Source organism: Hetaerina americana, unplaced genomic scaffold (genome assembly GCF_022747635.1).
Source record: "Hetaerina americana unplaced genomic scaffold, ioHetAmer1.1.p SCAF_2, whole genome shotgun sequence".
In the NCBI taxonomy this organism is placed as follows: Eukaryota; Metazoa; Arthropoda; class Insecta; order Odonata; family Calopterygidae; genus Hetaerina; species Hetaerina americana.
In genome coordinates this window covers 67,896,848-67,908,997 of record NW_027286763.1, presented here as the reverse complement: position 1 = coordinate 67,908,997, position 12,150 = coordinate 67,896,848, and the positions used below count along the sequence as shown (strand labels likewise).

Below are 12,150 nucleotides of genomic sequence, written 5' to 3'. Positions count from 1 at the left end.
TATAAATTTTGTTTAGCAATACCTGTGTTATGTGTGGTATATAATTAGCTTATTTCAGCACTGAGCTCTTTAACCACTCATTTGATATACTTCTTTTTCATTTGCATTTATCGTTTAATCAGAATTGGAGAAGTAATGTATAAAACAAAACATTCATGTTTAGAATAAATCAATGAAAGGGCATACTAATGAATGCAGGATGTAAGTAACTACTTTGAATTAAGTAATGATGCATTTGTGAAACAATGTTCCTGTTTATGATTTGTTCAGTAATTATTCATGTGTGGACAATTGTTAGTTGCCAAATCTCTTCACCTATTATTTTGCCATTCTTTGCAGAGCTACTCTGATTATTACCCTTCCATGTTAATGCTATTGTAAATGGATATAATTCCCTTTCATGTATTAAATGAGGCAATGAAGAATTTGTGAGCTACTTACGTGTTCTGATATGTGATTTCTTAGGTAATTATTCTTTGGTTCTCAATTGTGTAGTGCAAAATCTATTGCTTTAACTTATTTTTAGTCATCAAATATTTTAATTCATTAGCATAAATAATCAAGAAAACATTAAAATAGTATCTTAATGAAAAAGAGGTTTCTTGTTCATTGTGATATCATTCAGGTAATTACCGTAGGGACCTATCAAAGCCCAAGTGATTAATGATGTATTGATATTAATGTAGATAGTTAACTACTTCATGTAGTATAAAATCAAGGATAACACTCGTGCATGGATTTTTCCCTATATTACAGTAAGTAATAAAGAAATTATAGTAACAATTTTCCCCTGGATAAGTTTGATAGGACGACCAGGTTTTGATGTACTATATAACATCATCTTCAGGTAACAAAATGAATTCAATATCATCTTATATACTATATTTTTACATCTCATCCCATCTTATGTATATATTTTTGCATCCCAGGAAGGGCAGGGGTTTGGATGTGGAAGGAAAGGAGGGAGGGATGGAGGAGAGGAAGGTTGGCCAACTAACCAATGGGATGTGATATACAAGTTTTAAACATGTTAAAGAAAGAGTACACCAAGTCTCAGAGGTCCACATGGGTGAATCACCAATCACATATAGGCATTAGGAACAGCATCAGGAAGCTAGGGGTGAGGTGGTGGAAGTTGCTGGAAAAGAGGGAAGGAAAAAGAGAAAGGTTGACATATGAGTATGAAATACAAAGTTTAAAGTTTTACATACAGCTCTCACTAAGTCTCTGAAGACCACTTGAGTTATTAGCAGCCATCCTCGATCACGTCAGCAGGGAAGAGGATGGGTAAGCTAGGTTGGGGTCAGGGCATTTCTGTTAATTGACCAGCTTACCCTGTTAATATAATATCTATATGTATATGTTTTTGGTTCTCTATTTGTGTTCATTTGGGGATCAAGATGGTGCGGAGGCTAACGTACTGGCTTCCCACCCCGAGGGCGCAGGTTCAAATCCCGGCGGTGTTGAATATTTTTCAAAGGTATCTCGATCCCTACTTGAGGTGCTTTGTGGAGGGCACTTCGAGTGAGTACGCCGTCCGTCGGATGGGACGTTAAGCTGCGGACCCCTTGGCGCCTTTCGTAAAGAGTAGGCTAATGCCGACGCCGGGTTTCTCTCCACCCTTCATCCTTTCCTGTCCATCCCCTATGGCGCAAATGACCTCAGCTGTCGGTCGCCTCCCCTAAAAACTACTACTACTTGTGTTCATTTTACTCTCAACTGTTTTATTTATTTAACATTTATCGTATATTTTTGGTTAAAAAAATTTTACTTTTTTCAATAAAATAATCTTTGAAATGTAATAAACTCTGGTAATGAACAATAATTGACATCATTGTGTCAGACCTAACCCATTCCTCAAATTAGAATACTGAAGTAGACATTTTCTTTCTTATTTTCATAAAACCTGTTAATTCATTTCTTTTTTTTATATTTATATACCCTGCAAGCCACCACTTGGGTGTGTGGCAGGTGGTGAATGCACCCCAGAATAATTTTCCCCGGACATGACCCTACTGAGGTCGGGCAATGTTATTATGATCCCCTATCGTTCGTGAAAAAAATGGCATCTTAAATCTATCTGTTCTACACTTAATCTCTTTAATCTGATTGCCTTTAACTCTCCTATCATAGTAGAATGGGGTATTAAAACATTTTCAAAATCACTGCTCAAGAGACCTTCCAATTTATGCAAGAGCTTCAATCTGTGATTTAACATTCGCTCTGGGTATGATTCCCAGCCTAGCTGCTCTTATGTTTTGGATACACTACTGTGTTTATCATGACAGCGTTTTACAAATCTAGCTCCTCTACACTGTGCATGATCCAATTCGGCAATTAATCGAACTTCGGTAGGATCCCATATATTTGCAGCATATTCTATATAAGACCAAACCAGCAACAGATAACATTTCTATTTGACCTTTTCATCACATTTACCAAGTACTTTTCTACTAAATCCTAATTTTTTTTAGCTTGTCCATGCATTCCCCATATGTTTCACCGAGGAAAGATCATGAGTTAGGGTAACGCCTAGATATTTAATTGAGTCTACACATTCCATTTCGGTGTTCCTGATGCAGTAGGCGTTTGGGAGGTAATTGCTCTTTTTACAAAAATTTATTACTACACACTGTTTCAAGTTTAATTCTAATTGCCAAGTGTCGCACCAGCATTGTATAGCATTAAGGTCATCTGACAAACCTGCTGTGTCCTCAGGATCATGGATATCACAGGTAACCACTGCATCATTGGCAAATAAACGGATCTTACTAGTGACTACAGAGTCAATTTCGTTGGTGTGAAACAGGAAGAAAAGAGGTCCGATAAAACTTCTGTATGGGAAACCTGAAGTAACCTATACTACATTTGAGAACTCCATCTATCAGTACTCTTTTTACACACCCATTCAGAAAGTCTTTAATCCAACCCCAGATATTTTCATCTATGCCATATTCTTTTAGCTTTGCGAGTAGTTTACTATGAGGTACTTTGTTGAAGGCTTTCTTAAAATCTAGAAAAATTGGATGCGGTGGAACATTGCTCTCTCACAAAATAAGAACAGTGTGGTGAGCTAGCTAAACCTAGAAAGAGAATTGTATCAATGTATGTACAAGGGAAGGCCCAGAACTACCCGGCCTGACCTAGAGGTGGCGCTAGTTGTTTGAAAAATATCACTGTGTTAGAAAGTATGTAATCTATATAAGAGGTGAAGCTTAAGACTTTCTTGGTTTCTGTTTTAAGAAATATCATACCTGTGTTCATCCTAGTTTCCTGTAATGAACTGTAAACACATTTTATCAATACATATGTTCCCTCAGATGAATAAGCATTATTTCTTCTCTTAAATTTTTAATAGGAGCTACAACAAGTACAAAGTGCTCTCCCAGTGTAGATGATGCCCCTGCAGCTGTTGAAGAAGAAGCTGGCAGAATTCTTTCTGGATCACAAGGTTATGCATCAAATCTACTGCACCCAGTGTCTCAGAGTAGAGTGATGCCAGGAGGTCTTAATCTACCTGGACTCCAGCCGTGAGTTAATTTATGTTTTAGATCAATAGGACAAAAATATTTTCCTGTAATTTCATAAATTAATGATTTTGCTTTTGCATTTCTTTTTGATGCCTATGATATTCTTCTGAGCTTTATTATTACTAATCTCATAATGTTGTAGTTTTTGCCTGCATAACCATAATCTTGTCATTTCATGGAATATTTATGAATGTGGTAAGAGGGAGCAAAAAGGATTGGTTATACATGTATTTAGAATTAAAAAGATAGGGATTAGGCTAAGGAGGTGATCTGAAAAAGGGAACTGATTCATTTCAAGAATAACTGGTGAAGATTGTGATGTGGAGGGATAAGAGGTTGTTTTATGAGTGGTATTCCGGGGAGAGATTTAAAAGTGATGATTGCTAAGGAAAGAGGACATCATTCAAAATATTAAGCCCAGATTCATTGGCCTCCACCATATCTAAAACCCAGCAAGCACATAATTTTCTCCTTTTTCTTTTGAGATAAATTATATATTTTTGCACATAATTGGTTTGGAAACTTTAGTGCTGGAGTGTATATTCACAGGGAACCTCCTAAGAACTTTACTTGAAAGTATCTATAACTCTGTTCAGGATGTATTTCTTCAGTATATTCTCAATTTTTAATTTGTCCTGTACTTTTCTGCATTCATTAGCAAAGCATAGCATCTATGTCTCGGTAATAGGCCATCTTCTACTGACACATTTTTAACCAGTTTTATTTTGTTTTAAATTCAGTGGGAAAAGTCACATTTCATGCGTACATATGCATAAATACATGGTAATATACTGTTGTGGAAACTAATCATGAAAATATTTAACTTTGCCAGGTCTTCTAATTTGTGGGTGTGTTAATTACCTAAACTTCCAGATAATGATCCTTTTCGGTGAATTTTGCCCAACCTTCCTCAGAATCACTGACCTAGGTGGGTTTTCGTCCTTTTGTTTAACAGTCGAATGAATGACCTATTGATTGTCTGACAAGACAGTACCTTATAATTTGTCAGACATCTTTGAGGTTATTAAGCAGAGCATTAAGATAACTGTCTTTCCTATATATTCACTGAAAGGTTTACCTATGTACTTAAAATCCTGGATAGCATAATGGTATGCACAGTTCCCAATCAAATAAAGATAGTTGATTTTGATTCCCAGCCCTACAGATGTTATTTTCACAGCTCTGTTTTTTATTTAATAGTCCTAACTAATTCATATACATGCATCTTCAGGTTGGTTTTTGTATTATGTTAAGCAAAACTCAAGTGTTGACTTGAATTCAATAATTGATTTCAATTGGGGAGATACGAGACCTAAATCGTATATTTTTGTACATACCAAAAGTAGCAAGTAATCCAACTGCATTTGTCAATTTTTCATGATATTATGCAGTAAAATTTCACTAATTGAGTTTTTTTGTAGAATTCTATTAAGTCTTTGTTTTTCAATTGTAAAACTTCATGAATTCCCCATACATTTCCTAGTTATCCCTAAAGATTGTTTCAGTGAATTATATATCTTGCCTAATCCTATTTTCATTGAGTGATCTAAAAACATACCTCAGGGGAGTGGAGTTAATTACATGTAATAAGCTATTGTTTGTGTATTTTGTTAATCAGTTGACTGGGGCAGCTGTAAGTAGTAATGTAAGAAGTACTTATGGGCCATGTTGTGATCAGGGTCAATATTGTGTCAAAAATGTTGGATTGTCAAGATATCTATTAATAAAATAATGTAATTCCTATAGCCGTAATAAGTTAGCATCACTTGACCTGCAATGAAAACAAAATTTTTATTGTGATGGTTTGTGGGAAAAAAAATTCCACTACAGTGACCAACCACAACTTCTTAACCAGAGCATCCTTCTGCAGTAGTTTGCAGGAATGTTACTCCCTAGCCAGTGACCAACTACAGACCCAAACACTCAAACCCAATTGGGATCATTCACAAGGTTAAAGGGACTCCGTTAAGTGAAGGGACTTCCGTGACTGTTTACAGGAATAAATTCCATGCCAGGGACAAACACAGAGCTGACACACTATAAGCACTCAGGAAAACAATCACTCTCACATTCAAAAAGGACCTCACTACTGGGAGAATATTACTCAAATTGAGAAAAATTAGGAAAAAACAGGGAAAGACTAGAGTGTGCATCGGCTATGTGTATTTCAGCTACAATTTAGCCCTCCTTAGTGAACTGAAGGAAAAAAGGACTTGCAACAAAAGGCTGTAAGTGAATCAGGAAACGGACAAACTTTCAATACATATATCCTAAGCTTAAGAGGGGAGGCAAAGGGTAAAGGCAAAAGAGGTAAAGGCAAAAATTGGAGGAACCAATGACAGTAAAGGGGGAAAAAAAGTGATATCCATATTTAAGATATCCAGCGTGATTCTCTTGTTAAAATCTGATGTTTTTGGGATGCATATATTTGTGGTCAGTAATGGTGAAGATTCACTTGTATACAAATGTATGATTTGCATTGAAATCACAGTTTAGAATTGATAGTTTGAGGTTTTCATATCAACTTTATTTTTACTACTTAATTTTCTTCTTTGCACTCAATCCCTTGACTGGTCTCCATTCTTCCATCACCCCACTTTCTTCTTTTTAGATGGCCATTTTTCATCCACAGTCTATTAACAGACCTCTGGGACTGTTGTCAGTATTAGGTACAATGTTCTTTCAGATTTTGAAGATGGAGTTGCCCAAATGCATAATGTATTTTGGAATAAGTAAATTATGTAAGTTATATTTTTTCGTTACTTCAAGTTAAATAGCAAAATGCAATCCATGAATATTCATAAATAATTTCTACAACACTATCACAAAAGAATAATTATGTTTTCTCATAAATTTGAGAATCAATTTGAGAATCATTTGGGAATCAATGAATTTGTCATTGACTCTTCACTACTATGATCCATTTTACACTAAATGGCCTAATTTATTGGATTTGTTCTTCCTCAAATAGATTTAAGAACAAAACAAGGTTGATTATGACAGATTACTAAATTTATGCTAATTTTTCGACCTGTTTTGTTACAACTTAATTTAAAAATTGTCCTGTAGTAACAACTTATCTAACATTTACCTTTTGAAAATAATTGAGTATTCTGAACATGTACTGGTTTTTGCCCACCTGATGGGATTCTATTTCTTGATCAGGTGCCCAGAAAATTCAGTGAGACATTGCTTGACTAGCTTAGATTTTATATTACAAAATAGTTTTACTAGCATAATGAAGCACACGTGGCCCTAATTCTTTAGCCTGTGCATGGTGCAGATGGTGTGAAGGAGATGTGACAGCTGGGAATCCAAGTAACTCGTCTGGATGGACTCCGGCTACTACAGCAGAGTGTGGAGGTCTCTCTAGAAAAAGCAGCTCTTCCACTGATTCCTCTGCATATAGTCGATCTGTAGGATCTGGTTCTGACGGCAGTACTGTAAGTACAACCTGCAGTGGTTCAAATTAAACTATTAAATATGTTTGAATAAACATAAGGTATTCATTTAAGTGAGGTTTGAAATAGCATTCCAGTGTGTATTTATTTTAGTGGAAGGATTGCTTGTTGGTTTTTCAGAACAAATTTGTATATCATCACAAAATAATAAAAAAAATAGTGGTCAAGATTAATTTTTTGAATGAAAAGAACTCCTTTGTGCATGTTGTTTTATTTTGCTACATTTCCTTCTAATGCTTATTTAATATAACTCAAGCAATGAAATATTTGAGTTACAGATGTATTAAGTGTGTCAGGGAACATATTTAAGTATGTTATTCATTTGTCCGGATTGCTTTGATTGCTTACATATAGGTTAGTTTTTTGTAGCTGCTGCATATTCAGCTATTGTTGCTGGTTGAGTTTATGTGCTATTGTATGTCACATCATCACAGAAGAATAATAATTTTCTCTATTTGTGAGTTGTTTATAAACTACTTGGTTATGATAATAATATTTTTTGATTCAAATATTTGACAAGAATAAAATGTAGGATAGATTATACAGTTTCATGAAGATGGGAAGAGAAAACATCCAAATTTGGCTCAGGACTCGTGGGGAGAAGGTAGAAATATATTTTAAACATCTTTCAAACAGCAAAAGTTACATACATATTGTTCCTTGTGATGTGACCTGCGACATTAGCAAAAGCTTGAACAGCAGCACTGAAGCTAAATAATACACCTCTGTGAGAACTAACACATGATAAAAGCTGTGAAAATTTAGATTCCCATTGCTTATAATTAGACGTTTGAAGTTATTAACCAGAATAAATAATGCTTGCTATCAGTAGTGGTGTGCATGCAGAGTAAACATGAATTTGATCAAGGATTATAGAAGATGCATGAAAACAATTGTTATTACATTTGTATATTATTAACTGTCTCACTTTTCCTAAATAAAAGTGATCATGATACGGATTAGTTCAGTAAAAGTCACAAAATATTTTTTTCGTGCTATTCAAAAGTTACATAAATTTTAATGAACTCTTTGCTGAAATGGTGTTCAAGAGCTGAGAAATGTATGTGATGCAACATTTTCCCTTGTTAATTTGGTAACTACATATCCATAATGTAGGACCATCAATGGAATAAAATCTTCTGGAATTCAATTTCATTTCCATGTAGGACAACCGCTCACATCTGTACTGCATGTGGAAAGGGGAAGCTCCATTCATTCAATTAACGGAATCTCTAGTGGAAGGTGAAACAGCATGTGAAAGTGCTAGACAGTCCTGTTCAAGTACTAGAATTAATTCTGGAAAATTAGAGGAAGAATCTCGAGTTGGTGATCCACATCCTTCAGTTATGCAACAAACCTTTGGTGAAGAAAGGCTTCCTTGTCAAGATGATGAAGAAACATTGGTTATCAAGGATCGGACATAAAGTGAATGAAGAAAGTTTTTGAAATACTCAGATTAAATGACAATTCAATAGACATTATCATCTTCTTATCAAGAACTTTGTCTTTGTGTTAAACCGCTTATATGGTGAGCTTACATAACTGTTTACATCCGTCTTCTTGCTATGTGGTGTGTACCTATAAAACCATTGCATAGTATGTTTCTTAATACTCCTTACTCTGGTCAGTGTACCAATGGAAAACGAAAGGGATTAACTTGGAAAAATTAGTGTTACTATAAATTGTTTCTTATGAAGGTTCATTTTTGATTAAGAAATGGCTCTTTGCTCTCTTTATGAAAAGATTAATTGTTATTGTGAGGATGTTGAAAATTTTTGAATTGTTACATGTCATATTATTTGGCCATTTAAGAAAAAGTGCTGTTATATCCAAATGATTTCTCTCAACCACCAATGTATTCAGTCATATTTGATTGAGTTGTAATGGCTTCAAAAGTTATATACATATCAATCAGCCAGGTGCATCATGTTGCATATTATCACTCTAGATATTGGCATTTGATGCCTCCTCCAGTTGCATTAAGCATGATATATTTATGTTAAATTTGATCAAACATGAATGATATAAAATTTCAGGTTCATTTTTAGGAATGTTCAGTGGTAATATTTGTTGCTTTTTATCAATTGTTCAAGAATCAAAAGAAACTAAAAAGTGTGAATCAATTTTGTAAATATATTTGAAATATTGAACTCAATGATGGGATATAATATAGAAGTTTCATTCTATCTCCAAAATTATGAATTTAATTACAACTTTAATTACTGTTGAAAAATGTTTTAAAATGCTTTAACAAACACTTGAAAAAATGTCACAAAAAAGGCAAAATATAAGCAAATAAAAACTGGTACTAAGAAAGAGCATTTGGTTTATTACAAGAGGAAGAAATGTTTTGTTTCTTTAATGGGTCCATCAAGGGTGAAAACAGTTACACCTAAAGCAATATGAAAACCGTTTGGTTTAACAATGCCCTCTTGAAAAATATAGGAATCATCCTTAACATTGAGATAATTTGAAATGGCTCCTTTATTTTTTGTTACCACATGAAGTGATACAATTGTCTGTATGGAAAAATCAAAAACTCACTCACATTAAGATTTTTTGGGGAATATGTTGTTGCAATTGAGGAAGGCTTTTCTTTTGGAAACATGCTCTATGATACAACCTGAGAAGGCATGAGATCACAATCATTTTGTGTCTCCTGATGAAATTTTGATGTGCTTTCTAAGCTAATTGTGGTGAATCATTTTTCCAATCGTTCTATATAAGAATCCTCCTCTTTGAAGTCTAGGATTCCATCCAAATACCAATGTTGGGAAAACAAATGTGGCGGGCTGCGGTGACACTTGGAAAAGTTATTTCATGGAAGGAACAGAACTCTTCCTAGTTCAATGGTATGAAATTTGGGCCCGCCCCGTTCATGGCGGGGTGATGTCCTCGCCTGCCGATCCTAGGGTTGTGGGTTTGATTCCCGCCTACGTGGGTTTTCCTCCACTTAGGGCTTGGGTGTTTGTAATCGTGTCCATTGCTATCATTGTTAATAGTCTGATGTAAAGGCCAAATAAATAAATAATTGGTTCTATAGCTACTCTACGCACACAATGGGTAACAGACTGAGGAGTAAGTGAGGTTTATTACAACTTCTTTAAGGGTAAGTAACAGTAAATGCAAATTAAACACATGCGCAATGGTGAAAAATTTTTGTCTCATCACTTTCAGTACTCCAGTACACATTTTTAAATCATCTATGTTATGTCCTAAAGGTAGTCATTTTCACATTTTAATCCACTAAAATAATGTCTGTTAAACACCATAAAACATACTTAATTATTTTTCCTCAAACAAATGTAGGTGTTATGCACCCATCAAAAATTGAAATATGGTGGATGCATTTCACTCAGAAATGTTTTTATGAATGTTGGCTTCAACCTTACCAGCAAAAATTTTAATTTTCTCAAATCCCTGGAGATGTTGTGAAATCTAATTTTATTGTACATTATCTGGTATCGTAAAATCAAACAAAAATTTTAACATTATTGGCTTGAATAAACCCTTTTTTACAGTATATTTTTGGCAACTACAGACTACTGTTCTTTCTGTTGAATTTAACTATAATTCCTTTCAAAAAATTTCAAATTCAAGGCCAAGGAAGCAGGAAAGAAGCAATTATTTCTGAAATATTTTTTCAACCTACCCTAGCTATCATCTTAAATAATATATTTGTTGAGAATCTTTCTTTTCAATTGCCATATTTAGCAACTTGTGGTACCTTTGACCATATATCTCTCGAATTTTACCCCTGGTTTCATCATTTTCATTTGATAGTTTAGAGGAGAGCTTATTTCCACTTGTTAAATTATATTAACAGAATACTTAATTTAAACAAAATAGAGCATGCTATCTGAGGATTTTTCTGGGTGGCCAGTTGCTAAATAATTTGAGTTAGTAAATGACCATTTTTGCAGTACAGTAAAACCTTGAAAATTGGATTTTTCCCACAAAAACTATTTGATTTATGGAGTAAAAATTCTGTGACCAACCTAAATACACAAAAAATGCAATGCCCAGTAGAACTTTACTGGATGGACTAATCACCATTCAACAGTATAAGTATCATGATTAAGAAAAAATCTTTTTATTGGAGGGCAGGTTCAGGAAGTTTAAATTTAATCAATTTCTATTAATCAAATGTTGAAAGATGTTATGACTTACAAGGGTCTTATTCCTCTGTCACAATTAGCCATTCTGAGAAAATGCCTTCTAGTAACGGTGAGTCCTAGGCATTTCTCAAACTAGATATCTGCTTTAGGTAAAAAAATATATTGCACAGATCCAGCGGAGCAGACCAAAGAGTGGAGGAATGATTTTGCGGTGACACCAGCATATTATGGCCAATAAAAAATTCATGAATAGGAATGTCACCTCCTACTGCAACCCATAAGACTTGCAATCCGAGTTACATACTCCACTGCAGTTAAGAGATCAAGTCAACACCAGGTATCCAAACGAAAATCTAAATGTAAGAGTATATGGCGTCAGGGATTCGACATGCAATGCCTTCATTTGAATTAAAGCGTAATAAACCATGAGGATTTTCATACACCGAATCATTAGATTATCGATGCATTGGTTTATTCTCACGTTATCACAAACTTAAATATTCAAGGAAATATCGACAATAATTCTGGTAGTTCGTAGAATAATTACATTTTGCCCTTAATTTGCATTGGAAATTACACTATAATTACTTGATTGGTCATTGAGTAAATATACAATAGACCTCAACAAACGGAAAACATCAGGCATATAATACTAGGTTGTAACTGTGAATAAAAATGTGAATACAGTAGATATGTGGGTAAAATCATGGGATAATTGATTCAAGGCATCAAGCTGTAAAAAAATATTGTTTCCCCATTATAATCTAATTTTTTGGAAAAAGTTCCACTGAGTCTTGATAATACATACTCGAACAAATAATACACGGCGATAGGCCACCAAAATAACTTCTCTGTGTCCAAGAGAGGAAGACTTCAATTCCTTCAATGGGGAAATAAGTAAATCGTTTTCATGGCCATAGCCTGCGAAGGTCTAAGGTTGAATGGTGGCAGTGGATCAAGTTCATTGGGCAGCCAGTGTAAAATGGGGAATAGCAAAAGCAGAATTGTTTACAACATCTAGCCCACAAGGTCATTCTATCA

General features: G+C 34.5%; 1 protein-coding gene across 5 annotated transcripts in view; it reads left to right on the top strand.

Annotated features, from left to right (window-relative positions):
- Nucleotides 1-9,292, top strand: part of LOC139687844 (uncharacterized) — a 31,563-nt gene extending 22,271 nt beyond the window's left edge. For 2 of the 5 annotated variants that reach the window (XM_071585163.1, XM_071585162.1), the window contains 3 exons: nt 3,359-3,530; nt 6,814-6,973; nt 8,158-9,292. In XM_071585163.1, the coding sequence (XP_071441264.1) occupies nt 3,359-3,530; nt 6,814-6,973; nt 8,158-8,415 (590 nt within the window). In that variant the 3' untranslated portion in view covers nt 8,416-9,292. Of the gene's footprint in view, nt 1-3,358; nt 3,531-6,141; nt 6,272-6,797; nt 6,974-8,157 lie in introns of those variants that run through there. The other 3 variants (XR_011700670.1, XR_011700671.1, XM_071585165.1) reach the window with 3 other exon arrangements.
- Nucleotides 9,293-12,150: the final 2,858 nt, after the last annotated feature.